The sequence below is a fragment of the Temnothorax americanus genome, unplaced genomic scaffold (genome assembly GCF_048541705.1).
Source record: "Temnothorax americanus isolate GAGA-0224 unplaced genomic scaffold, ASM4854170v1 Scaffold11, whole genome shotgun sequence".
Classification (NCBI taxonomy): domain Eukaryota; kingdom Metazoa; phylum Arthropoda; class Insecta; order Hymenoptera; family Formicidae; genus Temnothorax; species Temnothorax americanus.
This window is the reverse complement of record NW_027509242.1, coordinates 1,793,516-1,809,840: the sequence shown is the minus strand read 5'-3', so window position 1 is coordinate 1,809,840 and position 16,325 is coordinate 1,793,516. Positions and strand designations below refer to the sequence as shown.

Sequence of the window (16,325 nt, the reverse complement as noted above, 5' to 3'; positions counted from 1 at the left end):
ACTAAAATCCGATTAATTTTTCATCTCTCTTTTTTTTTACGTAAAAGTGCCTCTGCGCTTCACAAATTCCGTCTCTAATCGTGGCGCTAACAGTGATAAAATATACATCGCGTGCTCCAACAGAATCAGTGACGCAGAAGATCCTTTATCCTTTTTATTGCTCATGCAGGATTTAATGATTCGGAGAATGATCGGCATAATCATCGCTTTTTTCATTATCTAAAAAATTAAAAAGTTTTCGGTTAATACATATTTTTAAAATTTTTAAATGAGTTGCGTTTTTTGCTAAAATAGGTTTTGAAATTAAATATTCAGACTCAGAAAAGTTATATTAAAAAATAATAAGTTAAAAATTGTTTATACTCGTTTTTTAATTTCACTTTTATTATAATATTATTCAAAATTTATGAGATAAAATATTGACGAGAATAATTTACAAAGACGTAAACGTCGATATCGGCGAGATGAGCGATGATCATCAGCAGGGTTTTTTTGAAGAAGAGATCCTCTTCATTGTCGGAGAACTTCACACTTTCCGTCCATATTTTGGTACCGCCGGATTCAATTGCGGGTAAAAGATTGACGACATCCTCCGCGATACCGCTGCTGACAAGATCCCACGAGGATAGGGTCACGATTCCAGCGAGGATCAATGCGGCAATGTCGTTTCTGATCCTCAAATTGACGGCGCAATGTTGACCGCGAAGTATCTGCCGCTTGAAGGAATATCTTAAGCCCCTGTACTGCGTCAGAAATCGTATATTTTATGCTTAATGACTCGTCCTTATTAAAGAAAAACTATCTAACAAATTCATAAATAACACCCAAAAAATGAAGAAAAAATATCTAAGTTAAAAAAAAGTACATATATACAACGAAAATAAATAAAGTTTATTCTGTGGTTATTTTTCTCTCACTTTATTTTTATATTTTTAATTGCCAATTAAGGCGTGTTAACAATAATACCACATGGCGCATTGCTTGAGCGATGGAAGGTCCTTCAGGTGTTCCGGTAGTGTATTCGGAGATAACACCGATCTCATGAGGCTCCACAAGAGTTTCATCGTCAAGAGCATGACGTCCCACGAATATTCCTCTCCCTCGAGGGGTATGTCCGGCGGTCTGGTGCAGCGCGGCTGCGTCGCGTAAGGAAGATCCATCCTGGTGAATAGCGTGTTCAGTATACCGGCCTGCAGCATTCTGTAACCTTTATTCGGGGATGATACGAAAGCTGTAACCCATATGCATGTGAAGCGAGAAGTGCCTGAGGCATTTTCCCCCGCGGCTAAACCGCCCTCGCTTTAACGTTCAGGCATCCCGTTCGGGCGTTATCCCCCCGTCGGAATAATATTTGAATAAATTATGCGCTTGAAAAGCATTCAGTATGGTCTGCTAGAGACTGCATTAGAAAATTCTTTTTAATAATAAATTCAAATTATATAACTTTAAAGAGATTTTTGAAAAATATTCTCTCTGCTTGAAACGTTTAGGAGAATATTATTTAAACTGAATTGAAATGTTAGGGTAATGTTTTTTATAATAATTTGAGCAATATATAAAATATTTTGATACTCTCGATTCGCGTATACTCACAACATTGATTCGAGATCGAGGCGAGCATGTAGGCCAGTTCCAACATCTTCGTGTACATCTTCAGCATAGCAGCTTCGAGTAATTCGACGATGATAATCGGCAATTTAGAATCCTCCATAGCTCGACGACGAAAATCCAGTTTCACTGCCGCGACGTTCTTTGGTTTCGTTTTGACTAATAAACAATCAAGAGCCGCGTGAATCCGCTGAACATCTTCCTCGTCGGGTAAAATTGTCAGGAGATAACCCAGCAACGTGAAATAATGTTCCATTACGGCGGAGCTAACGAGACTCTCGGAAGTGTGTTTCAGCAAAGGCGGCTGACTGCATAACTGCAACATCCTGTCCAGATGCGCCCGATAGTCGTTGGCTTCCCTGGTCTTCCAGGCTAGAAATTCTAGCACCTTCATTACAGCCGGCAGGTGTTTGACTGGCTGAAAGACGTCTTTGAGGAAACATACTGAGAAAATGATTAGGAAACATCGAATAAATTGGAGCACCTTGTGCGAGTGAGAGCAAAGTGAGTATTATAATATAGTAAAAGTATATAAAAATTTAATTTATAATAAGTCATTTTACATACCAATTTTTAAATAATGCTTTTGTCAAAAGCGATATTATTTAAAAGGCCTCAAAAAGTATTTTATTAATTGGATAATTGTCAATACTCGCATTTATCGTTTATTTATCTACAATTATTCCCAAAAAGAAATGTAGATCTCCTAAATTATATTTAAAAACAGATATAACGTATTTTTATTTTTTTCAAAAGTCAACGAGCCCCAATAGATCTTAATCAAAGAGATTTTTATGTCTAAACTTGTGCAAAGGATACGTAACCGTCGTCGCCGATCTCACGCAGATAATCAGACAAAAGTCGTGATATTCGTGCGACATTATCGCTGGTGACGGGATCCGACACGAGTTTTCGCAGCTTCTCCACGGTATAATCCGCATCTGTTCGGCGATATTTTTCCGCGTCGTTCAAATGTGATACGGGAAAATCGTGGATCACGTATTTCGGACAGGCGGACTCCTCGGCGGTGAAACGACGATCCCGTCGTTTCCGCTCCATTTGTGTTAAATTATTCACGAAAGACAGTTATATAAATTACATATACATCGTACTCGACGATCTTGCTCGAACATTAATCGTCGATAATAAATTAACTTCGCGTCGCGAATCGACTGTATCTTGTTCCGCGCGATACACCGTGACCGATTCCGGTTCTTCCACGTGATATACGTTATCGGTAAATTAAGACGGCTCGAGTCTCGACGAGATGAGAAACGCTTCATAAAGAAAAGATCCGCGCGCCGAACCGGTAACACGTGTTCGACGATTAATTAGAAACCAACGTTCGCGCATTAAAAGTCCAATTGCATAATATGATAGTAGTTATATCGATCAGATTTATTGGAATGTAAAAGGACATTAATTTTCACGGGTGAATGAAAATAACGAAAATATATTTTCCGTATCTCATTAATTATTATTTTATTTAAATATTTGTCACAATATATATAAGCTGTCAATTACAGAAAGATATGTTAATTTATTATTTAAAAATGTGTTAATGTAGAGGTAATACAACAATATGCAATATTCTTGAAAAATGAAAACTCTGGTTTACGGAATCACTCGTGAGATACGTGTATTATATAAATCTCGTTTGCACAAAGAAAGCAGCGTAGGTAAAGATAACAGCAGATCATGGTCCACGAACTGGCGCTCCCTGGGCGCTGACACGCCAACTCACGAGCGGCTGATACGGGCCTTTCCTTTCTCCTTCAAATTATGCGATTCAAAAAAATTCTCTTATGATGGTGCACTCCAACGTCGCGTCGCGTTCCAATCTAGATGCGAAAGATGCTCTTGCAAATCGACACTTGTTCTTAATTAGCATCTCTAGAAATAAAGTCGCGAAATTATCCCCATGTCTTGCGAGAAAACCCAACATGTGTTTAAAAAGCTTAACCGTAATCGGCAGGTGTCTTCACACACACACACACACACACACACATATCCACGTAAGGAGTAATAGAACTCACTTGTACAGGATGTCGAAAGAATTATATAGACACAAATTTTATTCTTAGATTTCTTTAACAAAGTTGAAATGGAAATTAAATATCGTTTCATTAAATATTATTAAATATTGTTTTCTTTTATAGTTCTTTAATTTCTTGCATGCAGTTTTAGTAAATATTTTAGCAATTGAATAAAACTGTAAAAATTTTGATCGAATAACTGTTTTGTACATGTGAAATTAAATGAGTAAGAATTTTTATTATTGTTGCGCAATCACAGGAGATTATTTTGTGAAAAAGATGGTCATCTTTATGGCTTATAATTTAAAAGGGAAATTTCTTCGGACCGATTCTCTTAAGAACCTTCTTAAAGTTTATATACTTGCAATTTCCTGACACCTTGTATAGTAAGATTCCTATCAGAGAGAAAAAGAGAATTATATATTAACGCCGACAGCGATGCACGCGCGTTTACTTTTCCGGAAAGCGGGAAAATTTCATTCGCTACGCGGGAAAACTCGGCTTTGTTCTCAGACTCCGTTTCATTTCGCGTCGCGGCCCGTCACTGATCGCCGCGAGACTTTGGTCATCAGATGCGCCGAGTAGGCGATCGGTTCTACGTCGGTTACAGTCGCAATCGCATACAGACACGCAATCGTACACAATATACACGCATGCACGCACGGACGCACTCACACGCGAGCGAGTGAACGTGCGCGCAGGGCCGACGCCAAGCTGGAGTATACAAACGACCGTAGATTTTCCATGCGATATAAATGTATATTCTAAATCTGAACAATGGACAACGAAATTACTAGTCTCGTTAAATCGCTATAATCCAATTTCTTTTTCGTGTCTAAATAAAATTATATATAATGCGAAACTAACAAACATTGACGGAGTAAGACTAACGATAAAAAAAACGAACAATAAAACTAACAATTAATTTACAACTTTTTAACTTTTTATTATAAATACAGGGTTTGTAGCTTGAAATAAGATGCTGTGCTAAGTTGTGGTGGAAAAAAATGAAATAAAACTTACAAAATACAAATGTATGAGTACGTGACTTTTAAAGTTACATGGCGCTATAGACATATAGGATTAAATTAGAGGAATAATAAGAACTACGTAATTAAAAAGGCGCAACTGTCATGATTACTCAATAGATAATGATTACATGTTTGCTAATTGAACTGGAATTAAAAATAGAACAATATTTGTAATTAAATCTTATATTTAAGATCGTTTCAAATCTCGAGCGTTTTAACTGAATGGAAGACTGGACTTGAAATAATCTTAAAATATTAGATCGGATTACATATATCGCTCGTAATGGTAGATTTAATTATTACAATTGTATTACATACAAAATTACGTAGACTACACGTCTATAATTGCGTGAATACATATATTCGCGAATCGTACGGACGGTCAAAAGATGGAAATAAATTCACAGGATTCGATTTCAGGGACTTTAGACGAAGGGCTTCAAGATCCTCGCTTACATCACCATCCGCGTACAGGTGTGAGCGCGCGCACGCGCGCGTTGCGGCCGCTCGCGTGCGCGCGTGGTGCGGCGTGGGGTCGGAGCGGGCGAGAGCGGCGCGGCGACGACGACGACGGCGGCAGTCGCGACGCTGACGTGAGCCCGGTGTATCGCGCGGAGCGATTTCGCTCGCGCTGTTTTCGTCTCGTGCACGCGAGCGAAGGCGGGTTACAACCCTTGATTCGAGTGCCCCGAGGTGATTACCGAGATCCGAATTGTGATATCGAGAATTTCGCGCGGAGATGTGACCGATCGTTCGACGTCGGCGACCTTGACGGTGAGTGACCTCTCTCTCTCTCTCTCTCTCTCTCTCTCTCTCTAGAGATCCGCTATCTTCCTTCTCCTCTATCTCCTCTCTCTATATCTCTCTCTCTCTCTCTCTCTCTCTCTCTCTCTCTCTCTCTCTCTCTCTCTCTCTCTCTCTCTCTCTCTCTCTGCGACGCCGCTCTTCTTCCTCTTCTTTTGCGCCGCCACGGAGCACACACGCGTGTGTGCGAAAGCCTCTTCTTCTTCTTCCTTCTCTGCTCCTTCCTCTCCCCCTCGTTTGCACGCCGCTGCATAGGCGCTTTCCCACGGGAAAAGTGACCTTTTAATTGCCACGCCGCGCCGGTTGCCGGTTAACGAACCGAGGCTCGTTAACATCGAACGTCCTCTCTTTCCCGCGTGGTTTTTCCACCGACGCGAGAAACGCGCGCGCTGTCAATCGATGACAGGTCGCGGTCGGTTGGAATTGTCTTGTAGAAAAAATATACTATAATATTGACAAATAAAAGTCATCGAGAATGAGGCACTTAACTATCGCTTATAAAGTACGAAAAATTTATCTATAAAAATTTCGATACTTCATAGAATTTAAACATTTGGAGATTTTTAATTGTGAACTTTTGGTGATTGGAAGAATCTAAACTTTTATTATTTGAAACTTCTTTTGATAAAAGAGCAGGGAGAAAGAAAGGAAGAAAGAAAATTCTGTTATTTTTTTATTATTTTACTTTTAATAACTACAAACGTATCTTGCATATGATTCTTCCTTGACATCACACATGATGTTTATAACATGTAATAGATATATGTGTATGTAATATATAGTTAAAGTTAAACCATGAAAGCATAGTTGAAGAAAAAAAGAATTAGAAAAAGGATTAATTAAAAGATTATTTTACTGTTTTTTTATTTTAACAAACGTTTATGAAGAAACGTAGCACTTTACGAGACTTATCATCGAATTTAAAAATTGAAAAGAATTTACAGAAGATTACAGAAATCGATTTTAAAATCTTGTGGCTCAATATTGAATTTAAAATGATCAACTTGCTTCATATCTGTTATCACCCTTCCGAGCGTCCGCGTCCGAGAAATCTCCCTTTAAATTCGAAAGAGAAAAAGTCGTCAAAAAGACTCGGGCGAGATCTCGCCCCGAGAGAGGAGACGCGCAGGGTCTCGGGGGAAATCCGATTCGGGGAAGACCTAAAACGAAAGGCCTATGCGAGAGCGTCGGGGAGAAAGCCTCCCCCGGTACACGACACGCGTTGCGACGCGTGCGTTCCTCGGGCGAGCGAATCAATATTTGGAGGGCAGGCGTTTGCGTCCCGACGAACGGCGTCGAGGCCGACGGAACGTGAGTCACTCACCCCTCGTCCGAGAAAGAGAGAGCGAAGCAGAGCGAAAGGGGGCTGGCTGACCTCTCTTTCGCCCCCTTTTTCTCCGTGTGCCGACACGGCCCTCGCGCAGCAGCCCTCCGTTACGAAAGTCTCGTTGTTTCTCGCAGACTTAAGCCGTTCGGACATTTTTATTTTTATATTCTTTCGTTTTAATTTTAACTTTAGTCGCCGATCTTCTGAAGATCTACTTTTTTAGTGTGACAGCGCAAGATAAATATATCATATTAGTTATATCATATTAATTTTCGTTCTTTTATTGTTTTCAGATTAATTCAATTGATTATTTAAAACTTATTTTAACAGAATTCTCATATTACTAAAAATTCACGTTATACTCATATAAAGCTTGATTATGTTAGACACTTGTGTATAAAGTTATGTTATTAAATTTAATTTATCTACATATAATATAGAATTGAACGATTCAAAGAAATAACGATCAGTTTCAATATTTTTTCTAAGGATACGAAAATCGGATCGAAACTGTTCAGAGAATCTTATAGTCTTCAGAATACCCTGTAAGATAAATTCCCTCTTCGTTTCTCCGGCGAAGCCGCGGATCAATGCATATGGATATCTCTAATTGAGACACTCGTCGGATTTTTGGATGTCCCCGGTCAAACTACTCAGCCACCCGTTATGAGCGTGCTGACGCTAATTTACAAGCAGGCTCTCCGCAGAAGCGTGAAGCGCGCCAAAGTACTTACGTGCGCGCCTAAAGCAAACCCGTTCGCGCGAGGGACGCGCACGCACTCGCGGCGGCGCGGCGGTGGGAACAGGTTCCATAAAATCGACCGTTCTTCCCCCGTGGAACCCTTATCCGCGCCGGGCATCTTCGGTGCCCGTTTCATCGCGCACCGCCGCGCATCGATACGGGCCACCGCTTTGAGAACCTCCTCGCCGGATTTTTCGGCTTCGAAACGATTCTCTCGAGATAATCTCGAGATACGGCTCCGCGTCGTTATAAATCTGGCTGAGTCAACCGGAGATATCGGGGACTGTCGTCAGGTTTTGTATAAGTGGCAATGGAAGAGTCAGGTGATCCGAGGAATACGTATAAAAATTTTTTGATAATTAAATTTGCATATTTCTGAACATTGCATTACCGTATCCGTAAACTCCAATCATTCGTTTCCAGTTCGAAGACTGCTGTTGTGTAATTAAAAGAAGATGATAATATCTCTTGAGATTTCGTAAGCGATTATTTTTGCAACGACTGTGTGAACTTGCATGCGCGTTAAGGCCATTGCACGTAACAATAAAGATTTATATTTAATCATAAGGCCGTAAGAAAATAGACCAAAATCACACTCGATTATTCTTCAAGCGCGAGAAGAATAATCGACCGTGTCCGTTTTCTTACGGCCTTAAGATTACAACTACAACATTGTTACGTGCAATGGCCTTTATTGGAATGATATATACTGTTATGCGGAAAATCGAAGGCCGCCGAAACGCGCTACCCTCGCCGGCGCGGCGCGCCGGTGATGTCGATGCGTGTTTCGCGAGGCGCCGCGCACCGTCCGTCGCGTCGGCGACGAAAAACACTGGCCGTGTGGCGGTCGTATATATACGCGTCGCGAATCGATTCCGATCGGATCTGTGTGTGCCCCTGAGTTTATTCCACGCCCAAGCAAATCCGACGACGATCCCGTTCCCCATCTGGCTACCGGTAACGAGCGAAACGAATATACCTCGCGGTAATTCCCTCTTTCTCCCTTTGCTCCGACCTTACCGTTACGCGAATATGGTTTTGCACTCTCGGCTGAGTCTCGGCGTAACGGTGCGCATTGTACGACCGTCGCGGAAATGAAGAAATTTCTCCACCGAGCGTATTGCGTACGTATATAGTGTCACCGTGAAAGAATGCAACGCAGTACGGAGTACGTTCCTCTCTGCGCCCCCTTTTTTCCGCGCTGTCATTCGCACGTCTTTTCCTCCGACAATGAGCGGAGTGTCGGCGAGTTAACTTCGCCGCTGGAAGCCACAGCTGGAAAATCTCCCCGACAATTGTGTCTATTAAGATCAAGTGAATCCGAACGGAGTATACATATATGTATCTTAATTTTCAATAAATCTGTTTGCAAGCGCGTATCGAAACTTAAATTATTATCGCGGAAAATTAAAGTAATTAAAATAACTCAGACTTACGTCCAGATGTAGTTTAGCGATAACGACATTAAAAGGTAAAAGAGCGATTAATGATTTACACGGTTTGATAAGTCTAACAATGATGCGAGAGTTGCGTAATATATTAGATACGCTAGCGTGCTCGATCGCGTGACTCTCGGGATCTTTACTTCTTTTTCTAACTCACACAGATTTCCTTTCATCAATCAAAATTAATGTGCAGAAATAGGGGATAAATCTAAAAGAAAAATCGCGCGACGTTTACACGTGATTTTTAAATCCCAATGGGACATCAAGCGTGCCAGCACGATCGATCGCGTGTCTCTCCAAATCGCTACAATTTTTCTTTCTATTTCCCGCGTCAGACACAATAAGATTTCTCTGTTATCCGTAATTCTGTATTCAAATAAAAGTTTAACACAAATAGCGTGCCAAGTGTGGCCGATTGCGAGGACTCTCGAAACGTTTATCTTTTTCTCCACAACATCGTTCACGCATACGATACTCCCGTCAGCTCCACCGGCATCGCGCGATCTCTTTCGCGTCGCTTCTCTCCTAAACGCTCATCGTTCGCGCTATCGCCCGAGTAAACTCGCTCGCTCGACGAGGACTCTCCTCGAAAAGAATGGAAGATCCTCGAGTCGAGTCGAGTCGAGTCCAGTCTCCTCGGGAGATCTCGCTCGCCGGTCTCTCTTCGAAGTCGCGACCTTGAGCGGGAACCACGTACACCGGTTATTGTAATAGCCAGGCCGAGGGCCGTCCCTCGCGTGTTCGCGTTCATCGGGCGGACGGACCAGCCGAGCCGGTGGTTGCAGAAGAAAGTTGGCGGGCATACAGAAACGGAGAAAGAAAGAAAGAGAGAGAGAGAAAGAGAGAGAGAGAGAGAGAGAGAGAGAGAAACGAACGAACGAGAAAACGAGAAGAAGAAGAAGAAGAAGAAGAAGAAACGAAGGGAGAGTCGCTGACACCGGCCGCCAAGAGGAGGACGCCTCTGGCGATTCATCAGAGTCGTCCGGGATGTTTTTTTCGTCGAAATAATCACCGGGCCGATTCTTACCGATCCCTGCGTGCCTGCCTTTTCTGCCCTTCCTCCCCTCGCCCGTCCCGCTCGCGTACCTACGCAGTCATAATGAGATGCGATCCCGAACGATTCTTCTCTCCGAGGCCGTTTATTACGGCATAGGAGATTACTTAGGGGAGAAAAATTTCGCGCTCGACGAAATTTCGCTTCGCGAAAGGCATACGTTGCGTCTTCTTCGCATCCCACTCGCGAGATACTCGCCCGCCGAGAGGATATCGTTAATCGAGGAACGCGTATGCGTGGTATGCGAGATCGTTCGTAGGCCGCTCCACCAACGGGCGAGGAGGATACGACCGTGCGACGCGCGCGCGTGCATCTCTTCCGCATCGCATATTCTTCGGCAGGAGGCCGATCCATAAATCTATGCGATCGTTCGACGAGTTTCCCGCGTACGCGCACGCAGATTATCCGCAGAAATAAACTGTATCCCGCAATCTTCCCTTTATAGATAACGGAATCGACATCAACTTCCTCCGAGAAAGACAGCGGGGAACCTCGGATCTACTAGCGCGCTTTTTATAATAGCAGATTAAAAATTTCTTTTTGTGATTAAGATATAATTTAAATATGACTTTTTAATTTGCGATAATTGATTTAGCTTTATTTTAAGTCTAAGAAGGTTTGGCAAAAAAGTTGAGCTATTTTAGGAACATATTTTAAGAGTGGCTGATTGAGAAAGCGGCAAAGTAAATTAAAAGCGAAGAGAATCTTTGACATTCATGAGAGAGAGAGAGAGACAGAATTCATTTCCTTTTTTAAACATCTGTTCTCAAACTATTCAAAATATTCTCAACATTTCAAAATTTAGATTTCGTAATAAAAGTTTAGCTACGTCTTTCTCTTTTTCGGAGGAGAGTCGATTGGTAAATAGAGACAAATACTTTTTATTATAGCCATTTGTAGACTGAGTACCTTCGGTAGCCTGCGCTACGACGACTCGGTAATCACATAAATGTCCGGAAGACCGGTCGCCCGCGCATGTACATGTCTCTATTAAAACGGTGAAATCGCGCCGTTTCTTCCGTGGTAGGACCCGTCCGAGATAACAGGCTCAGGCTGATTCACCGAAACAGCGTACCGACCTCGACGCACGCATTTCGAGACCTGAAAGGGCGGTCCAGGGGAAAGGCGCGCGAGATAATTGTCGGGACCGGATTCCACGACAAGTTGAAGCCCTTCTTGATGTAATTAATAGTTACACCAGTGGGCCAGCCAGTTTCATTTAATAATAAAATAGCACGCCCTTCGCGACGACCTGAAAAGGGGAGAGATAATTTGATGGAATATTTTTTATATACGTGCGTATTTTTTATCTACAACCTTCGGAGAATATATTTCTGAGAAAATACTTTTGATGGTGAAAATAATCCCTTTATTTTTGTTTTAAGGAATAATATTTATTAGAACAATTTTTATTTAATTAATTACGATCGTGAAGATTATTTAATATCGGAATAGTGTACCATATACGTAGTAAATGAACGAGATTCCTCGCGTCAACTATTGGGCTTTTAAAGATAAGAAACAGACGGTGCGTTAACGTTAAAAGATCGATCGTCTGAAAGCCGCAAGAAATTTCCATAATATCTCGGAGAGATATCAGCCGAGCGCAGCCTTCGGCTGAAGTATTTTTCGAGACGATGGCAAGATAACCACGCGTCTAAGAGCTTTGAAAATCTGATGCTCGGTCAGGCGGAAAAATTAATGTCCCCACTCAGGCGAAAGATATCTAAATGGTAATGATGCACTAGTGGCGCGGATAATCCTAATAATCACTTTAACGTTATAGTTTTTTCTCTTTTTCTGGTGCTCTGTGAAAAGTTCTTTTCTATTTTAAATGCAGTGCCAATATAAGCGAATGCCTTTAACAATTATAAAACTTGTATGAATCTTCAACTATAATACTAATGTGTAATAAAATATTTTTATTGTGAATGAAGATACACTTCTCTCTGACATATCAAATAAATAATATTAGTAATCTTTGAATTTGTTTAGCTTTAACAACAAACAAAGATTCTGGCTCGAGGAAGTTGAAGTTAAACAAACTTATATCTCTTTTCATGCGAGAAAGTGTCGTGCTCGAATTACCAAGCGACAGTATACACAATACGAAGTGGCGGCCCTTTTCCTCGCCCTTTCTTCATCACGTTACCTATGGATAAGTCTCTAACCGTCGCGGCGGGGGCCCGGAGCAGGCTGGAGGTTCGATTGGGTCCGCGTGCCGGTGCGCCGGCCGTACGGATTGTACCGAGAACCGGATCGGCTAGATCCCCCCGGGCGACGTAGAGGACGATCGTCCGATCCGGATCGGCTGGACCGAGGTAAAGTATCGGACTATCGCGCTCGCTCTCGGCCGCACGGTCCATTCTGGTCGCCGCGATCTCTCGCGGGGACCGACGAGAGCGGAATAATCTCGCCGCGCCGCACGAAACGGGAGGATGGGCCCCGCCGCATCTTCACGCGATTGCACGGTGCATTGCGTCGCCTCGCGGACTAAAGTTTCTCGGTCTGCTCGACGAGTTGCACGCGAGATTTTGCACACAGGCGTTTCCCCATTTGAACGCTTACGTTGGATGCAACAGCGTTCAACGGAAAGACCTAGCAATGTTGAAATCAGATTGACGGGTTTCACAAAGAGCTTCTCTCTGATATTTTTTTTAATCTGCATGTCTGCGTGCTAGAGAGCTTTCTCCAATTATAGAAACATAATAATCTATCTTAGAAATAAACTGTTCAAGTTGTGATGATGCTTTAAAAGACACGGTACTCGTATTGCTCAGATGAATTAGTTTCTTTTTTGTATCAGAATAAGATTTCAAGTAGACAGAAATTTGAAAAATTTCACGTTTTGTATTTAGCTTTAAAGTGCGCTTTCTCAATCTCATCAAGGCTACTTAGGTAGAAAGACCTAAGATCTCTGTACATAATTGATTAACCTACGAATCGTCGTTCTTTCTGACACGGTTAAAAAGTCGTCGCGTTAACATCGATACCATAGGAGCAACAAATTGGTCCGATCGAACGAGATGCGGTTTGCACTACTTGTTATAGCAGTCGTTGATCAAGAGACGCAACGATCGAGTCTCGAGACGCTCGAGTACATGAATCAACTGGCTATGTTTATTGTGCGGTAAACGTCAAGCTCTTCCCTCTTCATTTGGAAATCTTACTTTAGTCAAACATGCTTCGGATCAAGACATCTTGGGAACTCCGACAACGTCATAAAAGATCTAACGGCAGTGCGTTCCATTTGTTCATCCACACCATTCTGTCACGTCCAATTTTTTCCATGCCGATTCTTTCGATTTCCGTTTCTATATTTTCATCGATGCGTTCGTGCGGTCGCTCGCCGCAGATATAGCGAATAGCCCGGATCTTACAGTTATTTCTTTAAAAAGTATACGCTCTGGGGGGAATCAAACGGCTCGCTGAATTTCTCGAGGTGTGTGAAATTGAATTCTCGGTTATGTAGGACAGGCACAATAAGATGAGCAAAATAGACGATTGGTATTCATATATCTGAACTTCTTCTCGTGTTAGCTTATGATATCAAGCCGCATTGTGCGCGGCTTTTTGTCAATGCAGCTTCATATATTCAGGTATTTTTAATATCTGATGAATAGGATCTAGTTTTATCAACAGTTTTCAAAATATACGACGCAAATGTGGACAAAGAAATGTTTTTCATTTAGTGACTCTCGTCCGCCGCGAATTCGCCGCTTGATATATATTTCAAATGACAAACTCGAAAAATTCAAGTTATGCGTCATGCAATTTAATGCTCTTTTCCTTCCTCTTTCGAAATTTTATTGAGAAAGTAATTTAATTATTTAATCATTTTTCTATATAATTTTTTATGTGTAACCAATTTGCAATAGAAAGTTAGTATATACTTACATTAATTTACACAATACATCTTAATTATTATCGAATTATTAAATTATTCTTGCGTGTACGAAAATGAAAGGAGTCGTCGGGATAATATTAGAGGAAATTCTTTTCTCCGGACAACTTAGAATTATTGCGATAACTGTAATTAAAGAAAGCAACTCTTTTCATCAAAGAGGGGTAGATAATTATCTGTTCTTCAATTGACTTGCAAAATTCTATTGTCTATCATTTAATATAAAGAAAACGTTATATTTTGAATTGTATGAGAGACAGAGTATGTGCTGCATAAGCAGACAGATGTGCAACGAGAATCACGATGAACTCAAGATAAAGATCGCGGTCTTCCGTTCTTCCGAGCGTATAACAGCGGACGTCGCATTCCTGCATATTAGACCTGCCATTGTTCCTCAAAGTTAGATGTCAAGGGCGCACGTTCGAAAAGGACACTCGTACACCTTAAGCTTTCTCCGACAATTATTTTAAAAGTAGATATCACTCACGTATGTAAAATTATTACTTTCGAATGTTTTAATCGTAACATAATAAGGTGAGCTGTAATGATATCGTGAGACGACTAATTACCCCGTCGACTTAAACCGGTCTGACTGAAAATCAGCGACGATATCTCCTACATATTGTAATCGGAGAAATTTTTCTTGTGCCTCTTCACAAGACACGAGTACGCGCGATTCCGTTGCTTGCGCGATCGACTTTCTCAGGATCGCGCGCGCGCTGAAGTCGAGCGTGAAAGAAAAAGGCCCGGAGCCCGTCGACCGAATTGAAGCGCGATATACGCGATGTAAGCATGCGTGTAACACGAATCTAGCCGACGAAAGGCCGATATATCTTTGGGGCACCACGCTGCGAGGGCACGGCCGGAAGCAGTTCTCGTTTCCCACGTTTTGTACCTGGACGATGGAGGAAGGTGGCTTCTCGCGCGAGGGGGAAAACGCGTGCATCTCGAAAACCGCCGTCCGGCAATTATGATACTTCGCCGTAGCGAGAAGACGATTAAACTCGAGCGAAATACGGCGTAAGAACGAGACTCCGTCGTCACGTCCTTATATATGTCGACTGGTCCTTACCCGTCTTCCAGGTCGAATTAAAGGCTGCGCCGGCTGCGCGAGGGACAAGAAGAAGTCCACGCGAGATTAATTCCAGTCGCGATGTTGTCCGTCGTGATTTACTATCACCCTTCGCTTTTCTCGATTCCGATATTTTACCGAGCTCGAGTTACCTCGAAGTAATCACTGGAAAGAAGCAAAAAGTTGCCTTTTTTCTAATTATTCTAATGAAATAAAAGTTATCTTTATTATTTTAATAAGTAAGTTACCTCAGCGATGACTATTCCATCGATTTTAAATGTAATGACGAGTTGCCTCGCGAATTTTTAAGCAATCTTTCCTCGGCAAAAGACTCGACATCGATATATCTTTCCTCAGGTGAATCCCGGCGCATTGGCGTATAATCCGCGAAGGATCCGCGAAGACAGGTGATTATGGGACATGCGTCAGGAAGAGGACAGCACAGACCGCAGGATCGCACGGATTGAGTGCGGCGTGTCGTCATGGCGAGGTGGAGATGGATCCTGCTGATTCTCGCGACCGTCTGGACGCTGGGCAATGGCTACCTGGCGGTGCTACCGTCCAGCACGCCCGTCGGCACCGTCGTCTTCGAGGCCGGGGTACCGCAGCTGGGCGGTCGTCGCAAGTACGAGGCGTCCAGCGAGCGCACCGCTTGGTTCGCTCGGAAGCTCCTCAAGGTACATCCACACACGGGCCGCGTGACCCTGGCGAGGACGCTCAGCTGCGACGGTCTCCAGTACCCGCGTGTCTTCACCTTCTACGTCGACTCGACGAGCTCCCGCCTCGGTAGACCCACCATCGACTATTACAGCTTGCCGCTGAGGATCCTGATCACCGGATGCGGCGGGGAGAATCGCGACCTGGCGGCCACCAGGGGCTGGATGGCGGAGACTCTGGCCTCTTACGCGATGCCCAGCACCGACAGGTTGGTATCGGAGATGTTCAGGTTTAAATAAAATTTAGATAAGACTGAGTTAGTGACTCGTATAATATCGGTTTCTAATTTGTTTGACAAAATATAAGTGCGCAGCGATAATAATTCTATAAAATATAAGCACTTGAAAAGTAAAAAAAGAAACTGTTCTGGAAAAGCAGAATTTGGTCAGAATGGTACATTAATTAAATTTTGTTCGTTATAGTTAGAATATTTATTGTTAGCTGCACAAAATTAATCCGTACAAATCTACCAATAATTTTATTGTTAAACTTCAGATTTCAGTATTTAGCGTAGCAAGTTTAATGTTCTAAATAATAGGAAAAAATAATCTACACAACTGTTGACCCCGTTAAAAATATAACCAT

The 16,325-nt window shown here is 42.3% G+C and overlaps 2 protein-coding genes across 2 annotated transcripts in view; one reads left to right on the top strand and one right to left on the bottom strand.

The window, feature by feature from the left end:
- Positions 1–604: 604 nt before the first annotated feature.
- LOC143907529 (uncharacterized) lies at positions 605–3,085 on the bottom strand. Its single transcript, XM_077424376.1, has 4 exons — positions 2,428–3,085; positions 1,594–2,026; positions 967–1,207; positions 605–743 (listed from the first exon to the last, which is right to left on the bottom strand). Exons 1-4 carry the CDS (start codon positions 2,665–2,667, stop codon positions 731–733), a joined length of 927 nt encoding a protein of 308 aa, XP_077280502.1. The 5' UTR covers positions 2,668–3,085; the 3' UTR covers positions 605–730.
- Positions 2,003–16,325, top strand: part of Stan (protocadherin-like wing polarity protein stan) — a 27,945-nt gene continuing 13,622 nt past the window's right edge. Inside the window, exons 1-3 of the mRNA XM_077424006.1 lie at positions 2,003–2,112; positions 5,096–5,449; positions 15,381–15,948. Coding sequence (XP_077280132.1) covers positions 15,506–15,948 — 443 coding nt within the window. The 5' untranslated portion in view covers positions 2,003–2,112; positions 5,096–5,449; positions 15,381–15,505. The remainder of the gene's footprint in view (positions 2,113–5,095; positions 5,450–15,380; positions 15,949–16,325) is intronic.